This window comes from Mirounga angustirostris, unplaced genomic scaffold, assembly GCF_029215605.1.
Source record: "Mirounga angustirostris isolate CCGP_5_RB_7025 unplaced genomic scaffold, mMirAng1.0.hap1 SCAF_2, whole genome shotgun sequence".
Classification (NCBI taxonomy): domain Eukaryota; kingdom Metazoa; phylum Chordata; class Mammalia; order Carnivora; family Phocidae; genus Mirounga; species Mirounga angustirostris.
In genome coordinates, this window is record NW_026991710.1 from 90,561,960 (window position 1) to 90,583,551 (window position 21,592).

Genomic DNA, 21,592 nt, shown 5'->3' on the forward strand with positions numbered 1-21,592 from the left:
ACAGGAAGAAGCCGTAGCCCCAGTGGCAAAGGTTGAGTTTTCCTATGGCAAGCACACTTCTCTCCCGGAACGAACGCTCTCTCCCCGAAAGCTGCTGACAAGACTTTGGCAAAGTCTCATCCTCCCGCTCTCTGATAAGCTAAGCCCCATTTTATATTTAACTCACTGCGGAGCAGGAGGGGCGGAGTGGTATAAGGGGAGTAGTTTATAAGGGGAGCAGTGGCAGTGTTCTCGTCAGTCCTCTTCCTCCAGCTCAGCCTCCCCTCTGGAGCCCTTCTCCCACCCCCTCCTTGCCGCGTCCAGCCCTGAGCGGCTGGTGGCGAACGCGAGCGGAGAGGAGACACGCAGAGAGCCAGAGAGGGGTGTGGGCAAAAGGAAAACAGGCTGCCAAGCCAGGGCGTTCTTCCCAATTTGAAAAGGAAGTCGGCTGACGTGAGTTGGTGAATTAGTTGAATTTACCATCCTTTTATGTGTAATATTTGCCTTTGGAAACAAAAATGAACTTTGCGGAGGGAGAGGACGCGAAGAGGTACTGCATTAAAACGAAACATGTGGCCATCATCTGTGCGGTGGTGGTGGGGGTAGGATTGATAGTAGGACTTTCCGTGGGCTTGACCAGGTCCAGCAGCCCCACCGGGGACGCCGGGCAGGGCCCAGCTCCGGTCCCTTCCCAAGTCCCTTCCCAAGTCCCTTCCCAAGTCCCTTCCCAAGTTCCTTCCACTGAGAGCCCTCCGGAGGACCAGGGGGTCTGCCCTGCCAGCGAAGACGAAAGTGGAGACTGGAAAAACTTCAGGCTGCCGGACTTCATCAACCCAGTGCACTATGACTTGGAGGTGAAGCCCTTGCTGGAGGAGGACACGTACACAGGCAGCGTGACCATCTCCATCAACGTGAGCGCGCCCACCCGGTACCTGTGGCTGCACCTGCGGGAGACCAGGATCACCCAGCTCCCCGAGCTGAAGAGGTCCTCCGGGGAGCAGGTGCAAGTCAGGCGGTGCTTCGAGTACAAAAAGCAGGAGTATGTGGTGATGGAGGCGGAAGAAGAGCTTGCACCCAGCAGTGGCGAGGGTGCCTACCTCCTGACCATGAAGTTCGCTGGCTGGCTGAACGGCTCGCTCGTGGGATTTTACAGAACGACGTACGAGGAGAATGGACAAATCAAGTAAATATTCATTTTTGCTTTATTTACCCTCAGCTCACATATTTGCTTTCCACTTCTTTCCTTTTCCTTTTCACTTTCCCCCTTTTAATTGTTTTGTTGGTCTGCTATCAAAACTTGGTTTCAATTCTGCCTGTTCACCTGGGAAACAAAAACTCTTGCCCTGTGGTATTTTCCAAGCCTATCAGAAAACTTGAAAGTACAGAGTGAGCTTCCTGGAGTCCAAAGAATCAGTGTAAGTCTCTAATTTCATCAGGAAAAATCATAATGTACTACATCCTGTCCGAGTGCAGAAACTGCTTCCAGAAACTACCTCCAGATTTTTAAAAAAATACATGTGTTTGGTAAATTTCATGGCCATGGTTTTGGGCTATACGACAATGATTTAAAAGTGAACTTTTAAATATATATTACACTAAATTTAAGTGGAAGTCAATAAATGTTAATTATAATTTTGAGTGTTTTATTGGAGAAGAGATGTTGAAAGGGTATGTAAAATCCACAGAATTGTCTTTGCGTCTTTATCTAGGAAGGAAGGCAGGACTCTGTCTGTCTTTATCTTGTATGGCCAGAACTATGTTTCACACTTAAGCTTTTAATAAACACTCATTGAGTTCACACATTAGTGGTGGCATATGGATAACTCTTTGGGCTTACTGTCCATCACTCAATATGCAATGGTTTTTTGCAACATAAATGATATATTAAGTGATTAGGAATATAAAGATATATCAAGAAATTAATATATGGGGGTGCCTGGGTGGCTCAGTCATTAAGCGTCTGCCTTCGGCTCAGGTCAGGATCCCAGGGTCCTGGGATCGAGCCCCGCATGGGGCTCCCTGTTCAGCGGGAAGCCTGCTTCTCCCTCTCCCACTCCCCCTGCTTGTGTTCCCTCTCTCGCTGTCTCCCTCTCTGTCAAATAAATAAATAAAATCTTAAAAAAAAAAAAAAAAGAAATTAATATATGTATTTTTGCATTTCTGAGTTTAGCAAAGATGGTTACTTGCCTTGACAATCAATCAGATGCTATTACTAGAACTATGTTAAGGGCATAAACTCTCTCAATGAATTAAAAAAAAACCCTCACTCTGTGGGTGTGGGCTTTGCATCAGGAAGGAAGGCTATACTGAGGTTATCAGTGAACTTGAAACTGCTTTGACTTTTGCTTTTGTGGATTCTTGACAGGCAAATCATCAGGAAACCTTAGTGTCACAGTTCAGAAATATAAGTCTGGGGCCAGCCCACTGAATATCCCTTCCCTATGTTGTTTTAAGCATCTTACAGAGCAAAGTAAGGCTTTTGGTCAAAATTCTTCCTATTGTTTGTCAGAGAGACCCAGGGACTAAAATGAAATGTTTAAGTATCCCTATATTACTGTGGGATACACTAAAAAATCAAATAGAAATGATAGTTTGAAAAAAATATTTGAAGGGAACATGCTCATATACTGTATCTTAATATCACTGGCAATAAAACAAGCTTCTTTATTGTTGACATATATTTTTTCTGTTGATAAAAATTAAAAATAATGAAAGCATGGAAAATTATAAAGAAGGAAAATCAGAAGAAACTAGAAAGAGAAACTTCACATCCAGTGGTAACTTTGGTTACATGTTAATGAATACTTTTTTAGGCAATCAAATTGTAATTATATAATTACAGAGTGAGCTTCCTGGAGTCCAAAGTCTATGTATCTATCTATATACCTTTTGACTTCATGTAAGCATTTCTTCTCATTCTTCCATATTTTCAAGAATCTGATTTTAAAAGACTGTGCATGAATGCACTGTTATGTTTTTAAGACCTGTTTCCTAATACTGGATATTTAAATTGCTTTCAGTATTTATCACAATAAAAGCGTCAGAAAAGAACATAGTTGTAATAAACCTTTAGGAATATATCTGTTTATTTCCTTATGTTAGGATATATTCAATAAAGTAGAATTGCTGGGTCAAAGAGTACAAATATATCAAGAAACTTGTCACATTTATTTTGTTTACTTCATAAATAACACACATTCACTCCAGAAAACTTGGAAAACAGAGGAAATTTTATCACTGAAGTATAGTCATTATTAATATTTAGGCAGATATTCTTCCAGGATTTTTTCTGAATACAGATAAAGATGGCATTAAGTTGTACATTGTATTGTGTAACCTGTTTTTAGAATGTATCAAAACTTTAACATGGTTTGGTAGATGACTTAATGGATACATGATATTCTATTATATGAATATAATGTACTTTATTCCACTTTTCCATTAAATTTGGGCATTTAAGTTTCTCCTACTTTTTTACTTTTTTTATAAACACCTATAAAAATATAATATAATATAAAAAATTCCTAATAAAAATATGTATAACATACATAACATTTTATAATAATTCTATGGGAAATTTCGTAGGAAGCTGGCCCAAACTGTGTATGTATGGATGCATGCATTTGTGTGTATGTATACACACATATATGTATATATAACATATGCATGCACTTGTGTGTCTCTCCAAACTGACTTTCAAAAATACATCTCAAATTACAGTTCCACAAATAATGAATAAAAGTGCCTATTTCTCTGAGCTTCACTAAGGATTAAATGAGTTCTTAAAGTGTTCCCGGTTTGGGAAGGAAAGGCATAATATTTGGAAGGCTATCCACCTTCAAGAGATTCTAAAAATTCACTAGTTGAATTGAAAACAAGTCAAAACTTTCAAGTGATTATTGCTAAGACTTTAAAATTGTTTCTTGGGTTGAGAAAACAGTAGAAACTTCGTCTGAGTAAAGCCACCAAAATATTATAAAAACTCTATACACTACAGGAAGGCCAAAAAATATGGCACAAGATTCCATTAGTAAATTTCTTTATGACTCTATAAGATTACAAAAGCATTATATACTAAAATATATATTATTCATTTGACTCTGGATTATCTTACTGTACCAATAAATTTTACCATAAAATATATACTTGAGAGCTCATATCCTGAAACTTGGCTGTCGTAATGGTTGGCCAGCAAATACCAAGTTACAGCAAGACTGGTGAGAGAGGCAGGCCCAGGTGGGTTCTCATGGAGGACTGGTAATGCTGAGCTTGTCTGCTCTCCTTGGTAGCGGTTGAGGCTCTCACGTTACCCAGGATGCTGCTAGTTCAGCCCTGTATACGTGCTTTTGGAACAGTTCTGCACATACTCAGTAACCTCATTTAGGTTAAATGGAACATTTTTGTTTTTCTTGTTATGAAATATTTCAAGCACAGAAGGAGAGTCCATTGTTCTTGTGGGTTTTTTTTTTTTTTTTTTTCTTTCAAGCCTGTAAGTAAAGTAACATTTTGACAATGCAGGCTTATGGAAGGTTCTCATCCACATAAGGATGCCCACATAAGGATGCAGGAGTGAGTTCACTGGGAGCAGCACTGTTCTTTCATATTGTACAGTGAGCTGTGTAATATTTGATGCTGATACAATTTAAAATGCCATCATAGCAATATATTTTTAAGCATCAGTCAAATTATATTTTCTGACTCTTTTGTCTTATTGTAAAATCTAACTCCAGGACTGAGTATTAGCAGTTGCATATTATTGTTGGGATATTATTATTGCAACCACAGTGCAAACTAAATATGAGTGTGCTCAATAGTAGTAAATCAAGTAAAATTACTTGATTTCTGCAAATACAACCAGGACTTGAACTTGAACTTCACAGAGAGGAGTCAACTCTCTGGGCTTCTTTCCCTCAAAGTTCAGAGGCAAGAGAAGAGTTGGAGAAGAAGGTAGAGCCAGTTTAGAGCTCCCTGGCAATGATAGCCATATCATCTTGCTGGGGACAGAGTTGTAGTGAGGCTTAGGAGAAGAAAGTTTGAGTTTAGAGGTCGCTTTTCCTACTCAGGTCTGTTCCTTATGATCAGAAGAAGCCACTTTGAAAAGGATTGAAAGCTTTGGAGTGTTTTTCTGCACACACCACCAATACCCTCCACACTCTTACCATGTTACGTAGCATTTCCAGTTGCTCTCTTCCCAAGCAGAGTTCTCCTCTACTCACATCTCCAAAGTGTATACTATTTTCTTCTCTCCAATGGCCAGCATTTCCTTCTCAGCGTTTGAACTACCTTTACACAGCATTTCCCAACTTGCTGTTCCACAGAGTTCCAGTTGCATGGGATATTAATAGCCATTATCAGAAAAAAAGCAGGGGAGGGATTCTGTGGCCAAATTAGTTTGGACAATAATACTAAATACAAAAATGATGTATTTCTTCTTCTTCTTTTTTTTAAGTCTCTTCTGAGAGACTTTTATATAATAACATCCACTATGAACCTCTAGAGACTGCCATGAATCTCTGGAGTATGCAGTTTCCCAACGGTATGAGACTGTGGAATCTTCCGCAGCTGGGAGTTGCGCTGTCCCTCTCTTGTTCACTAGCTAGCACAGTGAGTACTTAAATATTGCTGAATGGATATATAGAAACATTTTCACATAGGCTCTCACGTGACCAATGTCCTCTGGCACATGCTGGGATGTGCTGCAGAGCCCCAGCCCTTTTCCCATTAAGGAGTCCAATTTCCACCAATAACATCTCTATCTTCCCACTCAGTCAGGATGGACATTTTTCCTTGGTTCCTTTTCTCCCCATCTCATTGAATGGAAGAGGAATTGATAAAATCTCTCTCTTTTGGGGGGGGGGGGCTTGGGAATGCAGTCTTCTTATTTTAAGGACTGAGAATCTTTGGCATTAACAGGAATTACAAGAATTTACAAGAGGGACAGATGGTTTCTAGTTTGGGTTTTCTTGGTGTTTACAGCATTGCTAGGATTGAAGCTGAATTCTGATATAATGGTGGGATTGCAAAAGGCAAAAGCAAGTAAGAACCTAAAAGCAGGTAAAAAAGGAAAGGCACTAAGTCAGAAAAACAAAGTGAGGATGAGAAATTAGTTTGTAGGAGAGGTTTATATAAAGAGGCCAGCTAGAGATAACTCTGGAAAGCCTGTCAGGGAAAAGAAAGGAAGGATAGCTAATGCCAGGCATGTAGGAAATATTAACTCGTGACTATTTAGGTGGTTGGTGAAGGAAAGAGCTAAATCCATGTGTGGGTATTTGGGAGATATTGCAGTGATCCCAGAAAGAGAAGACGGGGGTCAGATAGGACAGTGATTCCAGGACAGACAGAAGAGGACACGATGGAGAAAATAGGAGGTAACATGGTCAGGATTTGCAGACTGACTATAGGAAAGGGGTGAGTTAGTTATGGATAGAGAATGCCCCAGTTATCAGATCTGATAGCTCACACATTTACCTGATACTGGAAATAGAAGAGAAGAACCAGGTTTAGGAGGGAAGGTCATGAGTTTGTTGTCAGATGCCTGTCAGGCATCCAGGAGGACATGTCCAGTAGGCATTTGGATAAGTAAGTCTGAAGCACAAGGTTAGGTCTTCTGAGAAAGATTAGGAGTTAAGTGGAAACATGGCAGGAGAGAAACCAGTGAGATGACCTTAGTTAAGTCTGTGTGTGGTAAATTCTCACATGCAGGGATATGTATACTCATTTGTGCATTTGGTCTTGAAATTTTAGTTGTATGTCAGTTTATTCAATATATTCTCAGACTGATATGTTGAGTTATCAGTGTACCCATTATCAATAAAGAATAGACTTTTTTTTTTTTTGGTCTTGTTACTTGTTGCAGGAGGCCTGGTGATTTCTTTTATTTTGCAAGCAAGGAAACAACAGGAAACTTTACTTGACCTTGAATGGCTTCTACATAGAAAAAAAGCAACTGGAAAATAAATTTAAATAATTAACTGGTTCATTCAAGCCACCATAAAAATATGCTGGAGTCTGGGGGTGCCTGGGTGGCTCAGTTGGTTAAACGACTGACTCTTGATTTGGGCTCAGGTCATGATCTCAGGGTCCTGGGATCGAGCCCTGCAGCGCATTGGGCTCCCTGCTCAGTGGGGAGCCTGCTTCTCCCTCTGCCTCTGTCCCTCCCCTGTGCTCACATGCACATGCTTTCTCTCTCTCTCTCTCAAATCCTTAAAAAAATACATTGGAGTCTGAATAATCTAGATGGGTTGTCTTGCACAAATCAGCTCCCCTACTTAATTCTGGAACCCTTTACTTAGTCTGCATAGACTCTTAGCAACTGTGGCTGCCTCCCCTGCATCAGATGGTCTTTGTTTAAGGTTTTCACCCTGACCTTGCCCTTTATTTAGCTGGTTTAAGTTACTAAATTGCTGAACATAACCCAAGAGTCTTCTTTGGAAACAGTGTGCCAGATGATTTATGAGGTAATCAAGTAATTCTTTTTAAAGTTGATTCAGAGTGAACTGGTCTGTGACTTGCATCCTCACCTCCTCTTTCTCCAACTTTCTCTAAAGTCACCTTGAACTGAGGTACAAGGACTTCTTCCCTTTTGTAAATTAATAAGCTACACAGGATTGTATTTTTAATGTGCCGGGTCTAGTAAGTGACTTATTAACATGACATAGAGAGGCCCCTATGGAAAAACGGTTTAGCTCAGCACATTTGCCTGGGATTATAATTATTCAGGACATGCTCAGGAGTCACTCCTGAACGTACTGTGCTCTCAGCCAGGTTTTTTCCCATTGATTTGTAGCACAACGCATCTGATTCTAAAAGGAAGTTTCAATCATCAAGTAAAACCTCCCCAAAGAAGTTATGATCTAAAGTTGTTTTGCATCTTATATACCTTGTTTTAAAGTTGGCAAATATGGGGCACCTGCGTGGTTCAGTCATTAAGCGTCTGCCTTTGGCTCAGGTCATGACGGATCGAGCCCTGCATCGGGCTCCCTGCTCGGCGGGGAGCCTGCTTCTCCCTCTCACTCCCCTTGCTTGTGTTCCCTCTCTCGCTGTGTTTCTCTCTGTCAAATAAATAAATAAAATCTCTTAAAAAAATAAAATAAAATTTGCAAATATTTGGAAAACTTCAGTAACTTTGGATGGAATTTAGCATATAAAAGTAGGGGCTTTTGAGTTCTACAGGAGTTCATGAGAAAAAAATCACAAGTTACTATTGAAAGATATTGTTATATTGCCTATAGTATTTATATACTGAGTACTTTTGTTCCAGTATAGATACTCCTGTTTAATGGATGAATTTTGAAGTCTGTTCATTGTGGAAAATGCATTCACAGAAAGCATAGTTAGCCTTCTGGAGTTAAAGAAAATAGATGAGGTGTATCCTAATACCATCATGTAAATGTGAAGGGAATTTCAAATATATTACTCTGTGTGATCTACCCCTTGTCACCCCCACATAACCCTGTGAAAAGTCCAGATGTACTTTGGTAACTGGGTTTGATAGATCAGGACTCTAAGAATCAGTATGTTTTGTGACTGGCACAAGATCACACTTCATTTTTTTTTTTTTTTAAGATCACACTTTAAAGGGCTGACGTAGGCTTGGAATCTTGGAATTTTTACTCTTAGAAGAGGGTATTCCCCAGGGTGCCTGGGTGGCTCAGTCGGTTAAGCATCCGACTCTTGATTTTGGTTCAGGTCATGATCTCGGCTCAGGTCATGATCTCGGGGGTCCCAGGATGGAGCCCCGCATTAGGCTCCCTGCTCAGTGGGGGATCTGTTTCTGCCTCTGCCTCTTCACCACCCCCTCGTGCACTCTCTCTCAGATAAATAAATAAAATCTTAAAAAAAAAGAAAAAAGAAGGTTTTCCCCCCTGAAATCATATTGGCTTTGTACTCTTAAAAAAGAAAACAATACATATTTGGTAGCCATTCTGGTTGTTGAATGCAACTTTACCTACATCACTTTACTTACATCAATCACTATAATTGAGCTGGACTTGATGTGAGTAACGTTCACTGACAGGACCACTGAGATGGACCAAATGCATGATACAGAGACACCACCAACACCGTTCTGTTCCATTTCCAAAGGCAGGTTCCGAGATACTCTAATTTAGGGAGGCAACTTTTGTGTATAATCAAGCGCAACCTCTTTTAAAGAGAGAAGGTGAAGAACAACTGAAAGTTCTCTATGTTGGGTACTTGAGGGTATGAACTTTAGCACAGAGCAGAGACTGAAACAGAGCATTTGGAAACTTACCAATGGCTATTGCTTTGAAAAGTGGAATCCCACTCCCTCCTCACCCTGACCCCCTACCCTCTCTCTCCCTCTCTCATGCGTGAGCAAGCATACACACACACACACACTCCTAGTCGCAAATTAGTTAGCTGGCTTATTTCTGAAGTGTGACTAAGCTGAAACATTCTTGCAGAGAGTGATTTTTTCCTTTCTTCTGCCTCTGGAAGAAATCAGAAGCCAGAAGAATTCAGAAAAAAAGGCAGCTGACTAAACATGGGGCTGGAGCTTGGTGGAGCTTATTGTAAAACCTTAGTACCCTGGGAAAGTGTGCGGGTTTCTTTATATCCTGATGTGTTTGCAATTCTCTACAGTCTGCACAGTGTTAGAAACTTCAACTAAGCTGCTACCATCACAAAAACTAATCAGTAACGACTCTATGGAAGAATAAATTCTTGAGGCTTTTTGGATAAGTTATCTTGACGGAATTTCAAACTTACAGAAAAATTACAAAAATAGTACAAAGAACTCCTAGAAACATTTTACTCAGATTCACCAATTGTTAACATTTTGTCCTATTTCCCCTCCAACCCCATGCCTCTGTCTCTGTCTCTCTCTCCATTTATAGTATTTGACACATTATTTCCCTTTACATCTTTATATTCAGTATATGTTTCTTAAGTACAGGGACATTCCCCACCGTTAGCCCAGTGCTGTTATCAAAATCAGAAAATTTAACATTGATACCATACAATTATCTAATCCACAGTCATAATCAAATTTCATCAATTAACCCAAAAATGCCCTTCTGAGCTATTTTTTTCTCAGTCCAGGATCCAGTCTGGATTCATGAATTGCATATGCATTGCATATGCCTTTTTTAGATTCCTTCATACGGGAACGGTCCCTTAGCCTTTCTCTGTCTTTCATAACCTTGATATTTTTGAAGAGTACAGGCCACTTATTTTGAGAAGGTTCCTCAATTTCAGTTTATCTGACTCTCCTCATGATTTAAAAAGGCAAGTCAAGCAGTTTTTGTCAGCAATTTCACAGAAGCGGCGCCGTGTCCCTCTCAGGAAATCCTATCAGGAGACAGATTACCTTTGTTTGTCCGGTGGTTAGCAATGCTGTCCTTGATCACTTGCTTAAGGTGGTGCCCAACAGTTTCCCCACTGTGAAGTTACAGTTTTTCTCTTTGTATGTAATTTTCAGAGAGATTCTTTGAAATCACTCAGATACCCCTTTCTTCAAACTGTCGCCCTCTTGTTTTGGTATCCACTGATGATTTTTCTAAAGCCGTCATTCCTCCTAAAATCATTAATAGGAAATCTACTGTAAAAAAAACCCAGCTTCCCCTACCCCCCCCCCATATATATACCAGAATAAGGATTTGTGGATTCTTATTTTAGTCAATGGGTTATAATTTCATTATTTACTTTGACATTATAATTCCCCCAGATTTGACCAGTGGTAGTCCACTCAAGTGGGCTTCTGTGTCCTTTGACTTGTTCCCATGATCCTTTGAGGACTTCCTTACTTTGGGGCAAAGCAAGATGTTCCAGGATCATCTTGGACTTTTCCTGACTCCTCACTGGAATTGGCCATTTCTCTAAGGAGTCTGGTTCCTTTGAGTGGAGAGTGGTATTTAGAAATCATCATCTGGGAACTAGCTGTGCTCATTTGCTCCACGCTTGTCAGTGCTCCTAGTTCTGCTCGGCAGACAGAATTCAGAAATATATGGCTCAGTTTGGATTTTTATAGCCATCTACTTATATCTACACAAAAAATCATTGAATTTATACCGAACCCGCAATTACAATTCAATATCAAGGATACATTCTAGTCTTTCCCCTTTACAGATTTGTAACTCTCTTCCCCAACAGTGAGAAGCCTGCCTTCCGTTATCCTCATTTTTTTTTTCATTTGCTGAAGCCTAGAATACAGAAAAGGTTGTTTCTGAATTGCTAACTATACTACCACAAAATACAACTTATTTGCTAGAACTTACTGCTCATTTACAATTGTTTTTCAGTAAAATTTATGTATATTTGTTTGTTTAACCACACACAAACCTAATGGACACAATTCAATGAATTTTGACAAATGCATACATCCTTGTTACCCACGTCCCTTATAAGATAGATTTTTTTCAATCGTCCCAGCAAGTTCTCTCCCTCAGTCAATTGTCTCAAAAACACAGCCACTTTTCCGGTTTTAATTTTTACAGATGAGGTTTCTTGGCTGAGCTTTGAGCAAGTAATTTTTATTTCTAGAGAGGTTTTTTTTTAATAAATTAAAAAATATTTTAATTTCTTGTAGAAGGGTGTTGACCTATGGCATATTATTTCTTAGATCCATTAATGTATATAATACATCTTTGAACCAAAGTGAAATGCAGACTCTTATCATGGCCCCTGCTGACCAGCCAAACTCTTTTTTTGGCCCCAGTCCCTCTTGTTCACTGGACTTCAGCCACACTGGACACCTTTCAGGTCCTCAACCACATTAAGTTCATTTCTAGCAACCGGGCCCTTGCTGTTCCCTCTGCTAGAATACATTTTTCTTACGCTTACCCTGTCTGGCTTTTTGTCATCACTCAGATCTCAGCAAACCATTACCTACTCCAAGAGATTGCCCCTGACTATTTTACCTAATGGTGCTCACAATTTTTCCTAGGTTCTTCTCTGTCACTTCCCCTGTTTTATTTTCCATATATCTTTCATCACTCTCCTGATGTGTTTATTTAGTCTTTGTTATTCCCTTAGCCCCTAGAATAATCCCTGGCAAATGTGTTTGTGTGTGTGGTGTGGGGGCAGGGGAGGGGTATGGAAGGAAAGGGTTCAATAAATATTGGATGAAGGAAAGATCTAATGATTTAGCTTGGTATTCTTTTTCATGTACCTGAAGGACAAAATACTGTCCTTACCCAAATTGTTAATGAACATGTCAACATTGCTTTCTTTGCTTGCTGCTGCAAACTCCTCCTTTCTTTTCTAATTTTTACTTTGCTTACTCTTCTAATGAGCAAATATACAATGCCTTACTATGATATAACTATGTGTAAAAAACATATATATTTTTTGATTTTTTTGAAATACTATTTCCACTTTGAAATGTTGGAAACATTAAAATTAACATTTTAATTTACACAGGCATTTGCCTAGTGAGAGCAATATAAAAAATGCTGTCTCTTTTCAAAAGCAGACTTTCAGCCTGGCCAAAGTTTGTTTCACCTGGGAGATTACTCAGAGCACTGCGTTTGTGTGGAAATGAAATTGGAGTTTGTCCCTGGTACAACATAAATAAGAAAGAATGTGTCATGAGGGACAGGAGCTGGGGATTCTGGAAGATACTCCTCTGCTCTGGGACAGGACACAGCTGCTCCCTCTCACAAGGACAATTAGAAACAAATCCTTGAGTTTGGCTTTGTGTTTATCTACTTGTTACTCGATGGCTTTCGGGTGGAAAGAGTGATAGCTCATAATTGGGTTTATTTTTGCTTATCTACAGTTCACAGATTTTTAGTTATGGCGCCAAAATATCAAGGGATGCATATAAAAAATCTGAAGCAGTTTCCAGATATTCATTTATTTGTTAATCTGAAAAATCAAAAAAGACTATTTGATTGTTTTCTGGATAGAAGATCAATCATTTTAAGAAATGCAGTATAATTATATAGTAGTTATAACTATACACAATTGTAATCACACAGTTGACTTTTTGTATAAGACTAGAAACACAGGGGTTGTCAGAAGAGGTGACATGTATTTTGTTTGTGTGTTTGCTTCTAAGGAGCATAGCGGCCACTGATCACGAACCAACAGATGCCAGAAAATCCTTCCCTTGTTTTGATGAGCCCAACAAAAAAGCAACTTATACAATATCCATCATCCACCCCAAAGAATATAAGGCAGTTTCAAATATGCCAGTGGAGGTAAGTACTTAAAAAATTTTTTTTGTTTATGCAGATCGTCAATTTATAATATCAGGTAAGTTATCTTCTTTTGCTATGAGAGAACCCACTAAATTCTCAAATTAAATGTGCTCCCATAGTTCATTTAGAGGCTTGAAAACACATTTTGGCAATATTTTTTCTTTGAATCCTAAAAATCTTTAACCTAATGTATCATAGGTCAAAAAACCATGGTTGGGCTCCAAACAAGAATGACTACAGTAGGGGCACCTGGGTGGCTCAGTTGTTAAGCGTCTGCCTTCAGCTCAGGTCAAGATCCCAGGGTCCGGGGATCGAGCCCCGCATCGGGCTCCCTGCTCCGTGGGAAGCCTGCTTCTCCCTCTCCCACTCCCCCTGCTTGTGTTCCCTCTCTCGCTGTGTCTCTCTCTGTCAAATAAATAAATAAAATCTTTAAAAAAAAAAAAAAAAGAATGACTACAGTAGACACTCCTCAACTGGGCTCTGCCTAACTGAAAGAACCCCTTAGTTCTGACAGACTAATGACAAACTCATGGAATTAGAGACTTAAAAATATTCCTGGGCCTGGTCACTGTTCTTGGTTTTCAGTTGAATATAAGCCCAGTGTTTAAGACAGAGCTACTGCAAAAACCCATCACTTAACTATTGGAGTATAGAACCAAGTCCAAGAAAACCCATGCCCATAGATTTTCTAGTAAACAAGTAGTCCTCATGAAACGTTAACAAAAAATAGGCTCCAGTAAGTTCTGTCTATATAATTATTGGCATAAGACTTTTTCCCCTGTTATCACTCCTCAACCACAGAACAGGTAATGCAGCTAACTGAAGTGTCATTACCTAAAGTTGGGGGTATTGTACCTGATACATATAATAAATGCACATATATTGACATGTAAAAAGGTCGGGCTCATCCTTAGATATAATTGTCACCTACCTAATACCAGAAAAACACCCAGCCTAAATTATATCTCCCATCTTTCTGATCCACTATCTGAAATGTCATCATTGAAATTCATCCCTTTTAATGATAAATATTCCTCCAAAAAACAAGAACAAAATAAAGCAAACAAAAGCTTTAGGAGAGTTAAAAAGTAAATTGTGTCAGCCATCTGTGCCTCGTTTATCAATTTGTTTTCTTCTGGTGTTGGTCACCCGACCCATTGTGTTTTGACTGTAGAAGAAAGAGGAGAGGATACACTTAAAGTCTGACCCACTAATTTAGAAGACTGGGTCAGCATAAAAGGTCCTTTGAATGTTCCATCTGGAAGGAGGAGGGCAGGTGGGAGGAGAGAGAATGCAAACCTCATCAGCCTCCAGCTTTAGACCTCCCAGATGACCTTTGCATTTTGCAGAGTATATTTCCTCACCTGTTTGTTCCTCTGTTTGCAGAGTATGTTTCCTCACCTCATTGTTCCAGGCAATAGTCCCGGAAGAGGGAGAATATTCTGGGTCATTAGGCGATCAAAACTGACACTGCTAGTTCTCATTGTAGAGTAACTTTGCCGGCGCTCGGACACTTCTCTCCCAGCACTTGGACTCGCAGACTTGCTTGTCAAGGAGGATCGATTCTAGTCCAGCCTGCCTCCCTTAAGCCCCCGTGAGAGCTTCCCAGCTTCCGCCAGGGGTGATCTACTGTGTGGCTGCAGGGCGTGTGGAAGTATTTAAACAATGGTAGCAGGAGTTGGGCAAGTATCCATGGATGGAGTAGGACCGCTGATTGGCAGTTAGGAAGACAAAGCTTGCATGGACAGCAAACCGGACAGATAGAATCCATAGCGACATCAAAGAATGAAATCCTTCTCTCTGTCCATGGTAATCAAGGCAGTGACTTTAGTGATAATACCTTGGCTCTTTGATGGGAGACCCCAGCGATGGGAAAGAGAACCCTGCACCCTGCTATGCCTGGTACAGCGACTGCCCTCCCACGTCCCTATCTGCTCCTCTCTTCCTGAGTGCCAGGCACGGAGCACCAGCCTTCTCGTCATTGACGGAGCTGGTCTCCCCTCAAATGTTATGGTCAGGATGGTGTATTTAATGGAGAAAGACAAAATCCTACATCACAGCCAAAGTGGTATTTTTCCCTGGGAAACCTCATACAATGCAAAGTTGAATCACTCTTTCACAGGACTAAAAATAAATGCCTTTTCCTTCAGTCTTGTTCTTACATCACCATTCAGGGGTAAAAAGAAATGTTATACCTAAGCTCTGACGAACCGGACTGAGAAGCCAGGTTTGGAGAAATCATTTGTCTGTCTTGTACATGATTCATCTTTTGATCAACAAAATGTTTTCTTTTGTTTCAATAGAAAGAAGAGTTGATGGATGATAAGTGGAATAGAACAACTTTCAGGAAGTCTGTCCCTATGAGCACCTACCTGGTGTGCTTTGCTGTACATCAATTTGACCGTGTTGAGAGAATATCAAATCGGGGAATACCTGTGAGTCCCATTATATTTTAAAAAATTTCCTACCTATGCATTTGTGATTAATTTTCTATGTTTTTTGAATAGTTTTTCTCCTCACATAACAGACTGGGAAAGCCCACTAGTTCTCAGGGTCTGTGAGCTTGACGATAGATACGCTGAGCAATACAGAACATCATGAGCCAAAAGGACACATGTGAGAAATAAACAAACATGACCAGCATAGGAATGACTAGGTTTGGATTATTTTAAAAGGAAAGCTCACTATAAAGACAAAGCGAGCTCCTAAGTACATTGGCACAAGTGTATTAAAATATTTGAGCATGCCCAATTTAGTGAAGCGATTGAGTATGTGTGTTTGGGTGGGGTCCTGGATGGAGACCAGAGAGGGAAGAGGAGACCACAGGAAGATGAATACCCTTCAGAGTCTGCTATGCCATTCCTATATGTAATTCAAAATAAGACAACAACAGAGTGTCAAAAAATATTTTTTAAAGTGTAAGAGATAAATAAGCTTTTTGAAATCAAGATGACCAGGGTGCCTGGGTGGTGGCTCAGTCGGTTAAGCATCTGCCTTCGGCTCAGGTCCTGATCCCAGGGTCCTAGGATCAAGGGTCTTGGGATGGAGCCCTGAGTCCGAGTCTGGCTGCCTGCTCAGTGGGGAGTCTGCTTCTCCCTCTGCCCATCCCCCTATTCATGCTCTCTCTCTCTCTCTCTTTCTCTCTCCCTCTCAAATAAATAAAATCTTGAAAATAAAATAAATAAAATTAAGATGACCAATTCAATAATTTTCTTTTAAGAACACAAATACTTTACCTAATTTGTCTTCTCATTTTGGAGTCCCCCATTTTGCTTCTGCCCTAAACTCTTGCTTAATCTGTCTTTTGGTTCGTCTACCACTGTGCTACATATTATATACATAAAACCTCATACTCTTTGCAATATAACTTTCGAAGGAAAAAAATCATCACTCCTATTTTACAGACGAGAGAATTGAAATTTACTATGTTCAAGTAATTTGCTCAAGATTACCCAGATGGCAAGTCATGGAGACTCAGATTCTTTCCAAATTCCGTACCCTGCTAAACCTTCTGAAATATGATATTCTAAAAATGTCTTTACCTCTTTACCAATCACTGGAAGGAAGGGATGAATTCCTCTATTTCCCGTGAAACTCCCTCCAGAGGGAATTTAATGTTGGATAGTAAGAGTCAAGCGTGGTTACCAGGGTGCTGCCTATACTATATCCAGATTATAGCAAGTGGGAAAATGTCCTAAGACCTATTCAAAGGGGCTGTATATCCTGATGACTTCTGTCATCTCATACCACATGTGTTGCTTTGATGTGACCTTCCGTTATCGTGAAAAGCACTGCCGGGGGCTAATAGATAATATTAGGTGTAAAAAAGAAATGACACTGGGAAGAGGAAATTGTTTTTCTGTGCTGTGCTGAATGTCACCGCTGGTGCTCCTCCTGCACCATATAGAGGGGAAAGCATTAGTCCAGCTTCTTTTCTCTTCCCGTCTCATGGCAGTCATAGAATTGTCATCTGGAGGTTCTTTCTTCACTCCCTGCAGTTCAGTTGCACGAATGTCTTTCACCATGTGCAGGTGTTTTCCACACCAATTTCTAAACATGATGATTATGTTTGGGGCAAGTTTTTTTATTTTGGGTAGAAATGCCAAGGCAAAGCAGAAAGCATAAACAATTCACTAATGATGACATAATTTCCTAAATGAAGACCACGCAACCAACCAATCAGCAAAACGACATGTCCTTGGAGTTATTTCCCACAGTGACAGTGAGTTTGCATTGCCAATGTGACTCTGTCACCTGGTCCTCTGACCAAGGACACTTATTTGTAAGGTGGTGACACTGCTGGTTGAGTCATGAGAGCCTGCACCAGTCAGTTAGCTGAGCTTGAATGATGGATTTTATATAAAGGATTTGGATTACATAATGGAAAATATGATTTGGCAAAAGATCCCAATGGCCTTTAAGCAGTAAATGTTTCTTAAATATCAGAGCTGAGCGCATAACATTCTATTGTAAATTTGGTGAGGTTTTCACCATTTGGGTGGGGAATGAATATTGTCATAATACATTGCTTTTTGATCATCTATTTTAATTAGAGAGGAACAGGAAGCCATAATCTTGTTGGACACTTCCCAGAGACTCAGGGTCAGGAGAAGGCAGTGAAAGTGAGGCATGGAGCTTAGTAAAGTAGCTCTTCCCCCGACCCCATCTACAGAAGACAGGCACCCAGGTTTTGCAGGAGTGCAAAATCTTCGCCCTCCTGCAAAAGCTGGTAAGGCTGTTTTCTACAAAAGGTGAACAGAACCTTATAAGAAAACTTCTAAGGCATCTAGTGTGAATGTCAGTTTATGGTAAATTCTGCCTCATTAGCATTTGAGAGGTTCCCTGCCTGGCTTTTCCTTCCCACCCCCTCTAAATTGAAATATAACAGTTAGCACTGGAGCACAAATGCCCCAGTGCAATTTCCCACTCCAGAAAGAGTTACAAGGAAACCAGCCTACTTAAATCAACCTAAATGTGACATCAGCGGGAACACGAACCAGCCTCAGTGCTGCCTTCTTAGAGCTGAACAGACAACTTAAGATAAACAAGCATATGAGGAAAACAACAACATAAAAGAGAAAACCCAAGACAAATAAACAGAAAAACACAGTGGGGGCAAGTAGTAATAATTGGGGAAAGTAAAGAGAATTCCCAAAAAAAGCCATAAAAAATCAAACCTTCTCATACATACAACCTTCAGTTATGGCTCTCAGAGACTCAAGAAGATACGATCACTGTAAAATAGAACAGAAAGCTATGAGAAAATAATCGGAAATCAGTAGCCTGAGTTTAAAAACATGATTTCCAAAGCATAACCAGGCCCTGACCCCCGGGAACCTGTTACCAAGTACCAATTAGCCTATGCCTTCAGTTCTGCCCACTGCTTTGTATTTTTATCAAGTCCATGGAGATTTTGTTTAAAGTCCTAATGTGTCTTGTGAGTTTTCCATTTTTCCTTTGCATCTGTCATTCCTGAATGCGGCGATTGAAAAGCATGAAGCACAGGCCTCCCAGCCAACCACACGTTGCCAATACTGACTTTATATTGCATGGTGTTGGCATATTCTCCTTTTCTGAGATTCTGACTCCATAACAGAAGTATACATCCTTTGCCCAATGCATGGGGAACTGCATTTCTTTTCCCTCTCCTGCAAAAACCCATCTTATCAGTATCCATCATCATTTTCCTCTATGCGGAGCTCACCTGACAGGCGATGTATTGTTGCTTTCCTGCCATTCACCACAGAGAAGGCATTTTCTTTTCTGGAAACCATGGCTCAGCCTCATGGTTAGCAGTGGCTCGTACGGTCACGCGGACGGTTGTACTCCTGCAAGCTGGACTTAGTATACTGTCTATATACTGGACCTTCCAACTGTTAAGAATCAGTGTAATAATTTTCTTTCATTCCTGTGGGAAGCAATTAAATACTCCACTGCATGTTTTCCACACTGATGTTCATTCCTAAATCAAACATATAGGCATTTGTCAGTTTTCAGTGATTTCATTACTAACATAACACACTTTTTAATGGGAATCTTTCCACCTAGAGCCCTGGTATTATAGTGCTACGATAATTCTTCTTAACTTTCTCTTTCATCCTGTCAGCTCTGGATAATACCCCAGTAAGGGTGCAGAACAGGGGAAGCAATCGGGTCACTGATGAAGAATCCTAGATGAGCCCACCGCTCCTGGCTCACACAACACCGAGTTCATGCAAAGTAGGAGAAAATACCTCAGTTACAAAGTTTCTCTAAAGAAAAAAAAAAAAAAAAAAAAAGATCAGATCTTCAGGTTACTGTACCATCTTGACCCAAAGTCCCTTTACTTCTATTTCAGTTAAAAAAAAAAAAAAAACTAGGTGGTTTTGTGTAATACAACTCTTTTAGTAGAAATTTCATGAACCAAAAGACAATTCTTTTTTTTTTAAAGATTTTATTTATTTATTTGAAAGGGAGAGAGAGAGAGAGAGCTCGCACAGCAGAGGGGGGAGGGACAGAAGGAGAGGGAGAGAGACAAGCAGACTCCCCACCCAGTGGGGAGTCTGATGTGGGGCTTGATCCCAGGATCCTGGGATCAGGACCTGAGCCGAAGTCAGACACTTAACTGACTGAGCCACCCAGGTGCCCCCAAAGACCATTCTTATCCACTTTGTTCTGACAGTATTATTCTGGTACATTTGCTATTCATAATCAGATTATACCGTGCAATCAAGAATCAGTAGTACCCTGATTAAACTCTCTTGGGTATGTTTGCCTTTCTGGTATAGTTCCTTTGTATCAGTAAACACAGAATGCAGACCTATATTCTTCTTGTTTACTGGCGATTGCACAGCGGATATTAGTAGTTGAACCATTCATTATGCTTGAAATGTCCTTGTTACTCATGAGAAAAAATTAGATTAGAGTACTCATCCCCAAAAATTGTTAAGAAGAAGGGTACTGAGTTTGGAAGGTAGCTCAAAAGACTTTTAAGTTTAACTCTGTATATTTACTTTTTTGAATATTATTTGTATTACATTTTGATTCAGTCCTAAAAATCCAGAATAACTTGAAGAGATACTCCAAGTAATTTAGCAACAATTGAGGCCAGCCATTGATGGAATGACTTTAAACTCTGTTGGTAAGAAATCTCCTGAGGCCTCTTTCAGGTTTAGTTGATTGTTTAAGGGTTTTAAAGTAAATAAAATCTTCAGGTATTTATCCAAAGAAAATGAAAACACAAATTCAAAAAGATATGTGCACCCTCACTTCACTGCAGCAGTATTTACAGTAGCCAAGATATGGAAACAACTTAAGTGTCCATTGATAGATAAATGGATAATTACACACACACACACACAATGGAATATTATTCAGCCATTAAAGAATGAAATCTTGCCATCTGTGACAACATAGGTGCATCTTAAGTGCTAAGTGAAATAAGTCAGACAAAGAGAGACAAATAGTGTATGATTTCACTTACATGTGGAAACTAAAAAACAAACAAAACAAAAATAAAAATAAACCAAAAAAACAGGCTCATAGATACAGAGAACATGTTGGTGGTTGCCAGAGGCAAGGGGTGGGGGGTGGGTATAATGGGTGAAGGGGGTCAGAAGGTACAAACTTCCAGTTATAAAATAAATAAGTTATGGGGATGAAAAAATAAAATAAATGAAATGAAATCACTGAATTCTACTTTAAAAAACAAAAATTAAAAAAACCTGATCAGTGCAAAATGTGGAGATTATATGACTTTCCAGTTAAGTGAATTAACTCCTGAATTATCAGTAAAATGCACTGTATTGTTTTTATAGAAATTGAATTATGGGAAACAGTGCCCTTGATAAAAATGTCATTAACCTGATAGGTTAGTTCAGAGTTTTCCGTTGGGCTATATTGCATTCCATTTTCAAATCCAGAACAACATGGATTATGAATATATATATTTTTAAATTTTATTTTATTATGTTATGTTAATCACCATACATTACATCATTAGTCTTTGATGCAGTGTTCCATGATTCATTGTTTGCGTACAACACCCAGTGCTCCATTCAATATATATGAATATATTTTTAAGTTTTAAAATTTATAGGTTTAATGCACATACATTATTGAAGATTTGGACCAAAAAAAGCAGGTAAGAAAAAGGAAAATCACCCATATTATGGTGTATAAAATCATTCTAAGTTATTAGCTTTGTGAAGTACATTTGACCTATGACCTCAGTAACTTTGCCAGAAGTTTTAGTTTTGCACTAGTCTTCCAGGAATCAAATTCAGGACAAGTTATACGGTAAGGGTGATCCTGTTCCTGAGAAACAGGAAGTTCTAATTAGGACTTGAGTTTCTTTGGGCATTTGATCTCTGTTTTTTGTGAAGAAAGATGTGCAAAAAGGAGCAGATAACTTGCTGGAGATCATTTCAACTCTAGTCATATTCTCCTTGGCTTTCATGATCAGGGGGAGG

General features: G+C 39.7%; 1 protein-coding gene across 1 annotated transcript in view; it reads left to right on the plus strand.

Moving 5' to 3' along the window:
* Positions 1-273: 273 nt before the first annotated feature.
* The window catches only part of ENPEP (glutamyl aminopeptidase), an 89,130-nt gene continuing 67,811 nt past the window's right edge, over positions 274-21,592 (plus strand). The window contains exons 1-3 of the mRNA XM_045880589.2: positions 274-1,162; positions 13,001-13,142; positions 15,446-15,577. Coding sequence (XP_045736545.1) covers positions 498-1,162; positions 13,001-13,142; positions 15,446-15,577 — 939 coding nt within the window. The 5' untranslated portion in view covers positions 274-497. The remainder of the gene's footprint in view (positions 1,163-13,000; positions 13,143-15,445; positions 15,578-21,592) is intronic.